The 13,220-nt window shown below is 58.4% G+C and overlaps 2 protein-coding genes across 2 annotated transcripts; both read right to left on the bottom strand.

The window, feature by feature from the left end:
* Nucleotides 1–680: 680 nt before the first annotated feature.
* Nucleotides 681–3,413, bottom strand: LOC131503428 (testis-specific Y-encoded protein 1-like). The gene is made up of 5 exons (XM_058714898.1): nucleotides 2,727–3,413; nucleotides 1,423–1,500; nucleotides 1,155–1,266; nucleotides 872–1,017; nucleotides 681–766 (listed from the first exon to the last, which is right to left on the bottom strand). The coding sequence occupies exons 1-5, from the start codon at nucleotides 3,411–3,413 to the stop codon at nucleotides 695–697; spliced, it is 1,095 nt and encodes a 364-aa protein (XP_058570881.1). The 3' UTR covers nucleotides 681–694.
* Nucleotides 3,414–9,738: 6,325 nt separating this feature from the next.
* Nucleotides 9,739–12,851, bottom strand: LOC131503472 (testis-specific Y-encoded protein 3-like). Its single transcript, XM_058714941.1, is given in 7 exon segments — nucleotides 9,739–9,767; nucleotides 10,306–10,392; nucleotides 10,486–10,629; nucleotides 10,722–10,833; nucleotides 10,978–11,055; nucleotides 11,748–12,373; nucleotides 12,536–12,851. Coding segments are annotated over 7 exon segments (1,392 nt in total).
* Nucleotides 12,852–13,220: the final 369 nt, after the last annotated feature.

Here is a 13,220-nt window from a genome sequence, read left to right as displayed (position 1 = left end):
GCTCTGCGCATTCACCCCACACAGATGCAGAGCCCCTGACTCATGTGGGCACACGCAGACACATTTGCGTACACGCTCACACACACACCCCCACGCAACAGACACCAAGAATGATACGGGATATTGGCAAATACTTCCCAGCTGGTGTCACTCTTGTGCCTCGCCCTTTTGCGATCCCCCTTGCTTTCTCACCCAGGGATTCATTTCCAGCCCCCAATGGCCTTGGACCAGTTCTAAGAATGGCTGTGAGGTTGCGCGAGGACATGGCGTGGTGGGGCACATGGAAGGAAGTGCGAGATTCTCACCACAGTGGCGTCTGGGGACACGTCAGCTCCTGACCCAAAGACTGGCAGGCAAATCCAGACTGAAGGAGCAGGGGGAAGTCCGGGAGAGGGCGGACATCCACGGGGAGCATTTGTGGTGGAGAAGCATTGCTCGTCCTGAGTTGCTCTCCAAAGCCCCAGCCCACAGCACAACTGCATTTGGTTTGCAGGCTTCGACCCTCTGTGTGTTTGCAGCTGAGTCTGTGCAGGTCCCCTGTCATCCTCCCACCCTCTCCCCATGCTACCTGTGTCCCTGTCTCGGCGGACCTTCCATTTCCAAGCCAATGTCTGGCCCACGTTCCCTTGCCCATACAACACACAGGTCAACACACCGCATACTGGGGTTCTCACCGACACGTGCGCACGTCAGATCACTGTCTTCTGGTCCCTTCCTCCCTCAGGTAGTACTGCAGGGGATTGGGCCACAGGTCCTCGATGATGATCTGGAAGGGGACACAGGCCGGCACCACATTGGGCATAGCCCATTCTCCTCTCTGGCCGGGGGCCACCCACATTCCCACTGCTGACGAAGGCCTCAGGGGCCCCACCTCGGCAATCCTGTTCGCCCCTGGGCAGCTGTGCTCACACAGCCAGTTGAACAAGTTAAGGCTGGTGGGGTCATGCCTGCGACTGGGAGCTCCACGTTCATAATCCCAGAACCACTGGACTGGAGTGGAATGCGATGCCCTGTAGCCTGCAGGAAGAGAGGATTTGAGGAGCAACCTGATGGCCTCCTCCCCACCCACCTCCCCCTCCCCGTCGCCCTCCCGCATGCCCCTGATTCATGCTCCTCACCCCCTGCCCCGCACCATCATGGGACCCACACCCTACCAGCAAAGCTAAGCTGATACTCCTTAATGATCACTGGGTTCCGGAAGTACGGGTTGGCCCCAAAGAAAAACATCACTCTGCAGCGGTACTTGGGATGGCCCACTTCTTCCACCTGCCGTGAGCAATGGGACAGGAGGGGGCAAGTGTCCTCCCTCGGGCTCCCGAGCTACTTGCCTGGCTGTGAGGGTGAGCACCTTTGCCTCACCCTCTCCCGCCCAAATCCCACACCCGACGGGACGGCCCCCAGCCACAGCCTCCCCGGTCTGACCTCCAAGTCGACCACGTAGCTGAGCACGTCTTTGTCCTGGGCACCCATCATGGCCGACAACTGGGGGTGATTCAGAATCTGTGCTGTGTCAAGGAGCTGTGCCTTCAGATGCTGTGGAAACAGACACACACCCCCTCCAAACCTCCCAGGCTAAGAGCAAAGGACGGGATCATGGCATTTGCAGAAACACCAGGAAACACTAGTCCCCACACTCCTCAGCCTCTGCAAATGCATCAGACCCCATCGACACTGGGCAGTCCGTTGGCTTCCTGTACCTCCCACGCTGTCTGCACACAGCAGGGAGAGACTCCACTGCCTGCACTCCTCACAGTTCCTTCCTATATCTGACCTGTGTGGGCTGCCAGCAGCCCATCATAGCTTGGGATGTCGGCCTGTGCACTGACCCCTCCTCACGGCTGGGTTTCTTGGCATATTCCCGTGAAGACCTAGGTTGTCACCAGCCTTCTGAGTGCAGATGGAAGAACATGGCTTACAGGAACCCGACTGCCCACTTACGATGCAAGCGGAGGGTGTGGGAGGGAGAAAGAGATCAAGAAGCACGGACGAGGAGGGCCGAGGAGGGAAAAGAAATAGACACAGTGACACAGCCAGTCCGGAGAGAAAGACATGGGTGGGACCCAGCCGGAGCCTGAGGACAGAGAGGGAAGCAGCGGTGGACATACCAGGAGAGAATCCTGTGTGTGTGTGTGTGTGTGTGTGTGTGTGTGTGTGTGTGTGTGTGTGTATGTCAGGGTCTGTGCAGGCAGCTTGTACCCCGTTCGGAGTGGGTCTGAGTCGTCCTACTGTCTGGCAAAGGGGCGTGGCGTGCTTCCACTAAAGGCCATGAGTGTGTGTCTGAAAAGCTCTCCTTTGACGGAACTGCTAAGAAACCGTGCACAGCCTGTGAATGTGAAGGTGGGTGTGCGGCCTGTGTAACTCTCCCATTTTGCAGCGAAATATTTCCTTGCTTTATCTGCTCTGAGTGAAGGCTGCTTTGTGCTACCCTAGCTCTGGTAGCATGGGGACACATGACTCGCGTCCGCAAATAATGTTTGAGAGCAGCCTGCAGGCCAATGTTGGCGGAGACCAAGAGGAAGCAGCTCCAAGTCCCCGGGTCCCCCCGTGCCCAACAACCGCCCCTGTGCAAGGCCTTACACTGGATCCCAGACCACACCAACCCAGGGCCAGGGACCATTCCCCAGCTCTCCTCCCTCGGGGCCATCGCCCTGAGGCACCCTGCTCTCAGTGCCCAGCCCTCCTGCACAACAGCCCCCGCCATCACCCACCAGCACAAGGAAGGATACCGCCTGGGCCCAGAAGCCAGGGATGTGCTTGATGACGGCCCTTCTGTGATCCAGGTGAGAAATCCGCCTCCGAAGAATCCTGCGCTTCAGCCGCCGTAAGGCCCTGGAATCCTGGGCATTCCCAGCGCTGATCTCCAGCTGAAGACGCTCCAGCACTGCCAGTGGGTCCTGGGCTGAGGCAGGACGCAGCGCTGCCTCTCGCTGCTGCAGCTCCTGTGAGAGCGGGGGCCCCTCCTCCGCCTCTGCATCTGCCTCGCGCTTCTCCTCTTGCTCCTGAATCTCCTCCTGCTGCTGTCTCTCAACTTCCACCTCCTCCTCCTCGTGCATGTCCTCTGCTTCTGGCTTGGCTTCCTCAGAATTCTCCTCTCCAGCCACCTCTTCCTCGGTCGCCCCCCCGCCGTCCTCTTCCTCCTCCCCGATCACCACCTCAGCCGCCACCATTCCGTCATCCAATATCAGCACCAATTCCTCCGCTGGGCTTGCCACCTGTATCTCACACCCGGCCTGGGCTTCCTGCACACGATGGGCGCTTGCCGCCCCTGAACCTGGGGACTGCGGCCAACCCACGCCCTCCAGCGCCCCTGCACTCCCGCGGGTCCGGGACTCTCGACCTTTCTCATCCGGGACGATCAGGGTCCAGGGTCGACGGGAATCGCTGCTTTTTCCGGACCGCGACACGCTGGCCATGACTCTCCGCCCCGGCCCCAGTGTAGCTAGGGCAGCCTCAGGACAAGGACAGGGAAATGGCAGCCGGTGGGGGGAGCCTTGGCCGCAAGACCTTTAGCTCCCTGCTGCCTCCCGCCTCAGCCCGCCCAAGTTGGGCGCAGGCGCACAGGCTCTGGGATTTGAGGACTCCGCATTGGCTGTGGCTGCTGTGGAGGAGGGGCCGAGACAGAGGCAGTGAAGAGTGGGCGCATGCGGCCTGGGGCGAAGTGGTTCCAGGGCAGGTCAGGCCCGCTGGCCAGCTTCGCGGAACAATGAGTTGCAAGACAGCAAGACAGGGTGCTGGTGGCCAGCAAGCGCGCGCCAGCGGCCGGTCCGGGCTCTGGAGCAAGTGCCCAGCCACCAGCGTGAGCCCCGTTTTGCCGCATGTCCTCTTCAGCGCTGTCACCTTCCAGGCCTGACTTGCGAGGTCCCCGGTATCACACAATCTGTGGTCGCTTGTACACCCTTTCCCCAGAGGCCTCAGTACGGGCACCAGAGCATTCAGCACAGGAACGTCCACGCCGTGAGCCACTGCATGCTCCGTCCCTTGCCCCTTCTTCATGAAGCTGGGGCAAGGCCTGGAGAAGTCCTTAGGTGTCGCGCCTACTGGGGCCACATGGCCGTCCGCACGGTTTCTCCTCCCTGGCCGTCAGGCTGAGGGCAGCGGTAAGGTGGGTGCCCACCCAGAACCGGTGACACCCACCCTAGATCCACCCCAGTGCCGTGTCCCTGCCAGAAAGCAGCTCAGTAGACCTCACTGCACTGCAAATCAGAGCAAAGAACAACCCCCAGAGCCCCATCTGCCACTGGTGCCCTACTGATCTCCGTGCAGAGGGCCAGGGAGGTGGGGTAGTAGGATTTAGCAGTTTGCTCCGGTCCGGAAATCTAACCTTCCACTAAAAGAAGGACGACTCCAACCAAGCAGGGCACTTAGGGGGCCCTTCACCGAGTATTGCAAACTTGTCTGTGTCTGTCTCTGAGAAAGCCCCGTGCCTGCTTTCACTAGTACACACGATAGCAGACGAGTTCCCTTCACATTTCCCAGGCGCCAACGAGAATTCTGAAGAAGCATGCACCCAGACACAGAAGGTCCACTGAGAGAGACAGCGAGAAAGAGACACACAGAGAGAGGGAGCTATAGAGGGAGAGAGAGAGACACGTGCAAGCAGATGAAGGAAGGACGAGTGGAGGGGAAGACCGGCCTGGAGAGGGAGAGTCCCAGGGAGATTGGCGGGACTGACAGGGAGGAGGAGCAAGACAAGAAGAGACAGAGGGGCACCTATTACAAGGAAGACCGGCGGAGACAGGGGGAGGCAGTAGTGATGGAGAGGAGGGAGACGAAGACAAAGAGAGCTGGAAGGAAAGTGGGAGGGAGGGACAGGAAGAAGACAAGGGAGGGGGAGGCAAGGAGAGGGTAGGAGGAAGGAGAGCAGGGGCAGCCGAGGCAGAGACAGGTGGGCTGACTCTGAAGACAGGGCAACTGCAGTGTGCAGTTTCACCTGGTGAAATTCACCTGTGCAATTTGCACAGAGACGAATGCTGTACAGTGGTCAGCCCTCAGCACAAAAGGCACCACTCCGACCTGGACCTTAAGGGCAGTCTGAAACGAACCCTGAACTAGAAGGAAGCTAGTTCTAGCTTCCTAGACTGAGGAATGACTGAGGTCATTCGGGGTGAGGAAGAGGGCACCGCAGGGAAGAACACCAGGACCCGATCCCCACAGGGCTGCTGGAAGCCCTGTAGTTACCAGCAGGAGACAGGAAACGGGACTGCCGGAAAGACACAGCAGAGATTTAGGCACAGCACGTGCGGGAAGAAATCACGTCCCAAAGCTCAGCAAACTCAAGCAAAGGCAGAGGCTGCACATGCATGAATGTCAATGCTGTCTGAGTGGAACCAACGAGGTTCTCACAGATGCCCAGGAAATGTGCTCAACTCTGAGAACCCTCGCCTCTGGCAAGCTTCTCATCCAAAGCGACTCATCACGGAGAAAGGGTGCACCGTGAGCAAAAGAGCCAAGGTCTCCTTCGGATCCCCGGACGCAGACAGGTGATCCGCCCAGTACTGTCAAGCCAATGGATGGTTATAAAGCTTACCTTCCACCACAGTGATGGAGGAAACTGGCACCCGAGGGGAGGACAATGAGTGAGAACCGCATCCCAGGCTGTAGGCTAAGGACAGACCATCAAGCTGTATTGGAAGGTCATGAGACCGTGACTCAAATGTCTGTACAGACACAGAGCGTCTGCAGAAGCACGAGGGCTGGATAGTTGTAAGCAGGTGGCGGGATTTCTAAGTCTGCGCTGCCTGTATGATACGAAAGGCTAACACGTGCAAGCAGAGCTATGCCCGTGTGATGCGGATCAGCCTCCTGAGGCGGTACTTTGTACCCTGTGGAGGACCTGGGACACGCATGCAGGCGGGCTCCTTGTGCACCTCTGCCACCAAGCACATAGGTGGGAAACGTAGGGCCAAAGGGCTCGCCGCCGGGCTTAGTGTGGCTCACCCTTGGGCGGGTGCATTGAGCATCGGTGCAGAAAGCACGGGGCTCACTGAAAGAGGCCAGCCCCTGACAGAAGCACAGTGGTGGTGAGCCCTGCCTGATGGATTCCTGAGGAGACTAAAGGAGTTAAAGGCATGCAGTCCACCAGAGAGCAGAGTGGTGTTAATCAGGGGAGGGTGCGATGAGGAGGTGTCGGGCCTCGGGTGTGAAGATGCAGTCCTGCCGTGTGCATGAGTTCTGGAGATCTAACTTGCACAGGGCAGCCGTAAGCAATGCTTCACCGCCTCGTCAGATTTCTCAGAGGCAAGGGCTCTCACCACAAACAAAGAGGGGTCGCTGAGAAATGTCCCGGTGAAGGTGGCTGGACGGAGCGCTTGCACGTGAAGGATACGGGCACATCCGTCACTGCCCGTTGTGTCCCTCACTCACGCACTAGTCCTGGGGGACTAAGCTGAGCTCAGAACCCAGCAGTCACAGGGGTCAGCCTCGTTCCCGCAAACATGAATCAGACTCCCAGGTAGGACGTAATGGACAAATTAGGGACCAGAACACACAGGAGGCACACGGAAACGAGACACACACTGGCAGGGGAAAGTCTCTCACAGCCACGAACATGCCACATGGCAAAAGAGTAAGTGGGAAAACGTTGCTGGACCGCTTTACACAATTTACGCCTGCATGTGCAAGGTGCAGGCCAGTGACGTTTGAGCCCCTCAGGTGCAAAGGGTTTGAAAACAGAGGGACAGAAAATAGAGGTGTGACTGCATGCTCACAGCAAGGCAGCTGCATTTGGGGACATGAACTGGCTGGCAGTGAGTGCATGGCCAATCCTCTGACGAAGGTCCTCCAGGCACGGAAGGATTTCTGGCTCCTGGAACACATAACAGAATGCGCAGAAGCCCCTCCACCTGACAGCAGGACAGCAATTGGATCTGTCAGTGGAAGAAAGGGTTTGAATTCAGAGGGAAACACACTCAAGCGCAGAAGCATACATCAAAGTCAAGACAGGCCACCAGAGCCACAGCTGACACAAGACACAGGTGTGCAGAGACGAAGGCGGTTACACGGGTACAGCTGTGCCCACTTAGGCCAGGCAAGGAGGCATCACCAGAGAGGTGTCGGCACAGGCAAAGCCAGGAAAAGACACAAACACGCCAGGGCTCACTCAGGGAGACAGAGGAGCACAGGCAAAGCAAGACATTTCCTGTGCACAGAGGACAACATGACGATCCCAACAGACCAATGAGAGACACGTGTGGTTCAGGAACATGGAAGTCAGAAGGCTCCTGAATTGCTGAGGGTGTCCTCTCTCAAGGGACAGCACTCTGGAGCCCACACACGCTGATGTTGGGGTGGAAGAGGCCGCTGGGCAGCAGATACAGTTGTGCACGCGGTTTAGCAGCTCCTGGACCCTAGGGCTCCCCAGGAATTGCTGCGCATAAGGGAGGAAATCCGGGGCTGCCGTGTGTGCAGCATGAGGGCTGTAATCCCTCGGACACAGAGCACCAAGGCCTCTGACCACGGACCTCATGTGTCCACACTTGAGGTTTTGGCTCTGGGGGCCGTGAGTGCAACCACACCCACACCTTGTCCGTACCTTGTCTTTGGGACAGGCCGGGCGGAAACGTCACCCTGGCCCCTAAGGAGGTATTCGCTGGAGATATTAACGTGTGGGGGACCCTGTGTTCACCTGTCCCGTAAAGTGTTCCTGCTCGGCAAGACCTATCAAGTAACGGCCTGCTTGTGCAGAAAGATGCCCCAAGGGGCCCAGCCTCATGACCACTGAGGCCGTATTCCCACTGCAGAATCATGGGCCATACTTTCTTTGGATGTTCACACCCAAAGACTCGGGTCAGCACAGGGAGCTTTTCCTGAGTACCCTGACATTTACACATCAAGCAGCTGAGAAGACGTGCTTCTCCAGCCAGTGTGCAGACAGCAGCGAGAGAAAGACCTGCCTTCCCTTCTAGAGAGTGCAACAGCTTCTGCCCTGGAAGAGGTAAGGCTTGGTTGCACAGATCCTCAACTCCACAGCCTGGTGACATGCTGCTGACCATGTTGTCTGCATACTGAGAGGGACAAGAGGCCTCCATGCATTGGGACTGCCCTCGCCTTCTCTGGAATAGAGCCACTGCAGAGAAGGCTCTTGTACTGCAGAGCTGTGCAGTGGGGATCCTGGGGGGCTTGGGCAGCTTGGGAGACAGGAATATTAGTGTCGGGATGTCACTCTCAGGCACGCTGTGCTGGGGGCCGTGTTACTTGGGGATACAGAAGAGCCTGCGATGGACAAGGCTGAACTCTGTCTACTGCACTGCTAGCACGGTGGAGCTTTTGCCCCATCCCTAGCACAGACATCTCTGGCAAGCAGCCATCTGCTCTGTAAGGAGTACCCCCGCACTCACGTCGTCGCAGGTGAGGCTCGTCCCAGTCCTTTCTAAGCTCCAGGCCTGCCCGGCACCTCTGCACAGAATGCTAAGGCCTCACAAGTCCATCGTTCCCTATGTGGCTGAGGCAGCCTTTGTCCTGGCACTCAGGCAAAGGAACACAGGCTGCCTGGGACGACGCGACCTCCCTGAGCGCCTGCTGGTGTTTGCACTTGGGAGTCTTTTCACAAGTCTCACATGGCGTGTTGGACACAGGGCTTAAGCCTGTGGACACAGAGGAAGAACATCACCCGACTCATCACGGCTGATGATGAGAGGGCAGAGGGCACACGAGAGAGGATGGCGTGTTCGTGCCCTGTAAGAGCTCCACCTCCCCGCGACCCTCCCCTCTGTTGGCTTGCAATCTGGGACACCCATTCGTAACCAGAGGTCTTTTCAGAAACAGCGAAGTTCACACAAGGGCATCAGTACTAGGACTCCTTCAGGAGTCGTGTGTGTGTGTGTGTGTGTGTGTGTGAATAAGTGAAGCGGTGTTTGGGAGGCTCAGCTTCAGGAAGTGGAACCAGAAAAGTTGGCTGTGATTTTGGAGTTGCGTGAGACTGTAGTGGGCTGTTTTCTCTGCAGCGTGTACGTTGTCCCTGTCAACTGTGCCTGAAGCAGAACTTCATCGGTCTTACCCACCCACTCTCCCTCTGGTCCCTCGGTTCCTTCCCCTGGACACCAATCTTACAACCTGCTCACAATCCCTCAAATATGTATGGCTGGTCCTGAGATCCTGACCTTGTCCCCAAGACAGTCTGCATTGGGAGACGTCTGAAAACCAGAGGGTAATCAACCCTGGGAATTCCTCCCTGTGTGGCGGTTCACTCAACATGACTGAGGGTGTCCCCATGCGGGATTCTGGGGGCACCATCATGGACATGCCCAAACCCTGAATATTGGACCTCCCTGGCCTGTGCTGGCGTCTCCATTTCCTTGAATTTCCTCCTTTTCACAGGAAAGATAGGAACCTGGGCACTGGCCTTTCTCTCAGGTTTGTGCCCTGGCCTCCCTCACTCAAGTCCCCATTGCTTCAATCTTACTGACCTCACATGCAATCCCAATGTGTGACCCATCCCTACGGACAATGTCCTACGTCCCGCCCTTCCTTGGAACTCCAATGTGCAGGCACAGAACACTTACACCCCTGGACAGCCGCATGTATACATGGACACGCCCCAGAGCGTACCTGAGAGGAAGACACACAAATCGCTTCATGATATTTATCTCCCATTCTATATTTCTTCAAATGTATTGGACCCCCGCCCTGCGCCACGTGTCACCACCACCCTTGTCCTCATTTCGTGGGCAGGAGAATCTTGTGGACCATCGGTGAGCATCGGAAGGGTTTCCACTGGGGTCGATGAAGTGCGATGCTCCTTCATACTCTTCTCTAGATCGTGCATATCCCTGGGATATATGGGTACACACAGACACACACACACACACACACACAGACACACACACACACACACACACACACACACACACACACACACACACAGGACAGGTGAGAGTCTGATCTTGGCCCTGATTAAGGTTGCTTGAATGTTTCCAAACGGAAAGTAGAATGGGAGGGTGTGATAAGCTGTGCCAAAGCTGACAAGGGGCTCCCGAAGCCAGACAACATGTGGGATGGTGGTAGGAGGCCTGACGGTGGGGTTCATGGTCCGGGAATGACAGTTGTCACCGTGCTATCTGATGAGCCAGCTTTGGTTGTCCCGCTTTGCTCATTCTTTTTGTCTAGCCCCCTTCCCACCTTCAGGCTCCCCAAAGGGAAAAGTCTCTTTGACACGTTACTTCTTAAGACTCCCCGTCTCAGGCCGATGCCCTTTTGACCTGGTGTCACCTCCTGTGCCACTGTGAGTCTCGGTGCCTCCATGCAGAAGAGAATTGTGCCACGGACCCCACGGCACACATTTCAGTGCCCACACCCTTGGCTGCTCACCTCTTTCCCTCTCAGTTCTCTCTCCTGGGGCCTCCTTCATCTTGAAATACGGCAGGGGATTGGGCCAAAGATCCTCTATGATTATCTGGTAGGGGAGACAGGCCAGGCCTCAGGTAGCTATCCCACGCAGTGGGGGAACCCATGAAAATCACCTCCCTTCCTTGTTACAGGGCCCCCCCTCAGCAATCCTGCTAGAGCCGGCAAAGCTGTGGTCAGAGAACCAGTTGAAGAAGTTGAGGCTGCTGTTGTCATGCCTGCGTCTGTAGGCCTCCTGTCTGTACCTTGGGTGCCACTGGATGGGACTGGAATGAGACGCCCTATACCCTGCAGGAAGACGAGTATGTGAGACGGCGCCAGAGAACCAGTCACATTCAACCCTCCACCCACTGCCGCCCATGCAGTCAGGGGACACTTACCAGCAAGGCCTAGGACATACTCCTTCGTAACGACTTCATTCTGGAAGTAGGAGTTCTTGACAAAAAACAGCAGGATCTTCCGGCATTCCCTGGGAAACTTGTGTTCCTCCACCTGCCGTGGTACAGTGGGGCAGAAATGTGAAATCTTGTTCCAGGAGACCCGCCCTCCCCTGAGGAAGGAACACATCACTTCTCCCCACCACCTCCCCTCCCCACACAGCCCGCCCCCCACACCACCTCCCACTCCCAGGCCGACCTTCAAATTGGTCATGTGGCGAAGCATGCTTGCATCGGGCTTACTAATCAGGGCTGACATCTGAGGGTGGTTCACAAACTGCTGCAGGTCAAAGAGCCTTCAGGTGCTGGGCATGAGAGAGCTCGAAGCAGAGAACACGTGTGGACAGCATCCAGGCGTCCTCCCCCCGGGACTGACGTCCTCCCCCAGGGTCTCAAGCCCTCCCCACAGGCTGCGTCCAGGCCCACGGGGTGTCAGGATCGCGCAGGGCTCTGCTAGACACGCACAGGAGGCTGTGCATGCCCAGACGCCCGCAACCACGCCTAGCCTTGTGTGCTCATGAGGACACTGAGGACGCTTACTTCCACACAGCCAGACAGCACACATCCGGTCTCGCGCCGACCAGTGGGCATTCACATCGCCTTCCCCGCAGCAAGATGCTTAGCGGGACCCAGAAACGTGCCCCCACGCGGCTTTGTGTGGGAAGAAGCCCTCGGTCATTTCCCCGTCCTGGCCTGGACCTCCACCGCCACTCCCCACTCTCCCAGCGCTGTTTCCGTGCCAGGTGCGACGTAAAGCACACATGCCTCCCCCACCCCGGCACTGCCCTCCTCCCACACTCATTGCAGAGCCAGGACCGCCGGATGGGATCACGTTTGCACGTTCCCGGCCACTGGAGCGCGGCTTAGCTCCAGTCCCTGTCCTGGGTTCCTCTAAATGTCACCTCCCTTTCCTTCCTCTTGCGCAAGCCCAGCCCCCTCTGGACCCTCCACCAGCAGCAGGAAGGATACAGCCTTGGCCCAGAAACCACGGATGCCCTGGATAAGGGCACTTCTCTGTTCCAGATGACGCTGCCGCCTCTGCCACATCCTGAGTTGGAGTCGAGCGTGCTCCCGGCTGGCTTGTTTATTCACCGGCTGTAGCTCTATCTGAAGGGCCTCCAGAGCCTCCAGTGGGGAAGGGCAAGGACGGAGGCCTGACTCTACCCGCTCCTTCTTCTGCTGCTTCACCTGCAGCTCCTGGGCTTCTTCCACCCATCGGCCTTCCTGCTCACTCGGCTTCTGTTCCTCCTCCTCCTCCCGCTCCTCCTTGTCCTCCTTTCCCTCCACCTCCTCCTCGCCCTGCTGCTGCTCCTCCAGCGCTCCCTTCTCCTGCTCCTCTTCCTCCTCCGTTTGCAATTCTGCTCTCCCTTGGATGGCTCCCACGCCTTCCCTTCCTCCTCCTGCTCCTCCTCCTGGTCCCCTTCCCCTGCCACTGCCGCCGCCGATGCCTCCACCGCCACGGCCGCGCCCGCTTGTACACCCTGGTGCTCCTGCTCCTCCCCTTTCATTTCCGCCAACTCCTCCTCCTTCCGCTCTTCCTCCTTCTGCTTGGGCTTCTGCTGCTCGTCCTCCTTCTAATCTTTGACTCCTGCTGCCTCTCCCCCTCTTCCTCCTCCTCCTCCTTCTGCTCTTCTGTTCCTGCTGCTCCCCCTCGTCCTTCAGGTCCTTCTCCTCGTGAACTTGGACCTTGTCCTTCCCCTGCTCCTGCTCCTCGTCCTCCTCCCCCTTCTTCCTCTGGTCATGCCCCTCTTCCCCACGCGTGTCCTCTTCCGCGGCCGGCACCTCAACCTCCTCCTCCACCAGGCCCCACAGCGCCTCCACCGCCATTATGTCATGCACCAGCGGCACCGATATCTCGCTGGGGCCGCCCACCTGCCTCTCGGGTCGGGCCTGGCCTTCCTGCACAGGCTGTTCGCTTGTGGCCTGCAAGCCTTCAGCCTGCGGCACCTCCGGCGCTGCCGGAGGCCCAGTGTCCCCACGGGCCCTCGTCTCTCGACCGCCCCCTTCCCGGTCGAAGGCGGCATGGGGCCTCCGGGCGTCCCCAGTGTTTCGGAAACACGAGTCGCGCAACATGCGGCCCCGGCCCGAGACACCAACTGTGGCTCCTACCGGCGACGAAGCGGGACGTGAAAGCACGGCCCCCCTCCCCAGACCCAGTCAGTGGAGCCCTGAGGGCAATGGCTGGCAACTCGCTCCCCCTTCCTCCCAGAGCCCAAACGTCGAGGGGGCGCATGCGCATGGTGCTGTACCCAGGATGCCTCGGCGGTGGCTATCGCCATGCCGATGCTGCCTCGGAGGCCTTTGTGGTGAGAGGTGTGCGCCTGCGGCTTTGAGGCTGAGGGAGCTCCAAGCCACGCCCAGGCTGCTTCACTGCCTTCGGGACCAATCATAGGGACGGTGGCGTGCGTGGCTTCGGCGGTCCCGCCCCTAGGTCACCAGGAA

Source organism: Neofelis nebulosa, chromosome Y (assembly GCF_028018385.1).
Source record: "Neofelis nebulosa isolate mNeoNeb1 chromosome Y, mNeoNeb1.pri, whole genome shotgun sequence".
Lineage (NCBI taxonomy): Eukaryota > Metazoa > Chordata > Mammalia > Carnivora > Felidae > Neofelis > Neofelis nebulosa.
Note: the sequence above shows the minus strand (reverse complement) of the source record. Positions and strands in the feature narration are given on the sequence as shown.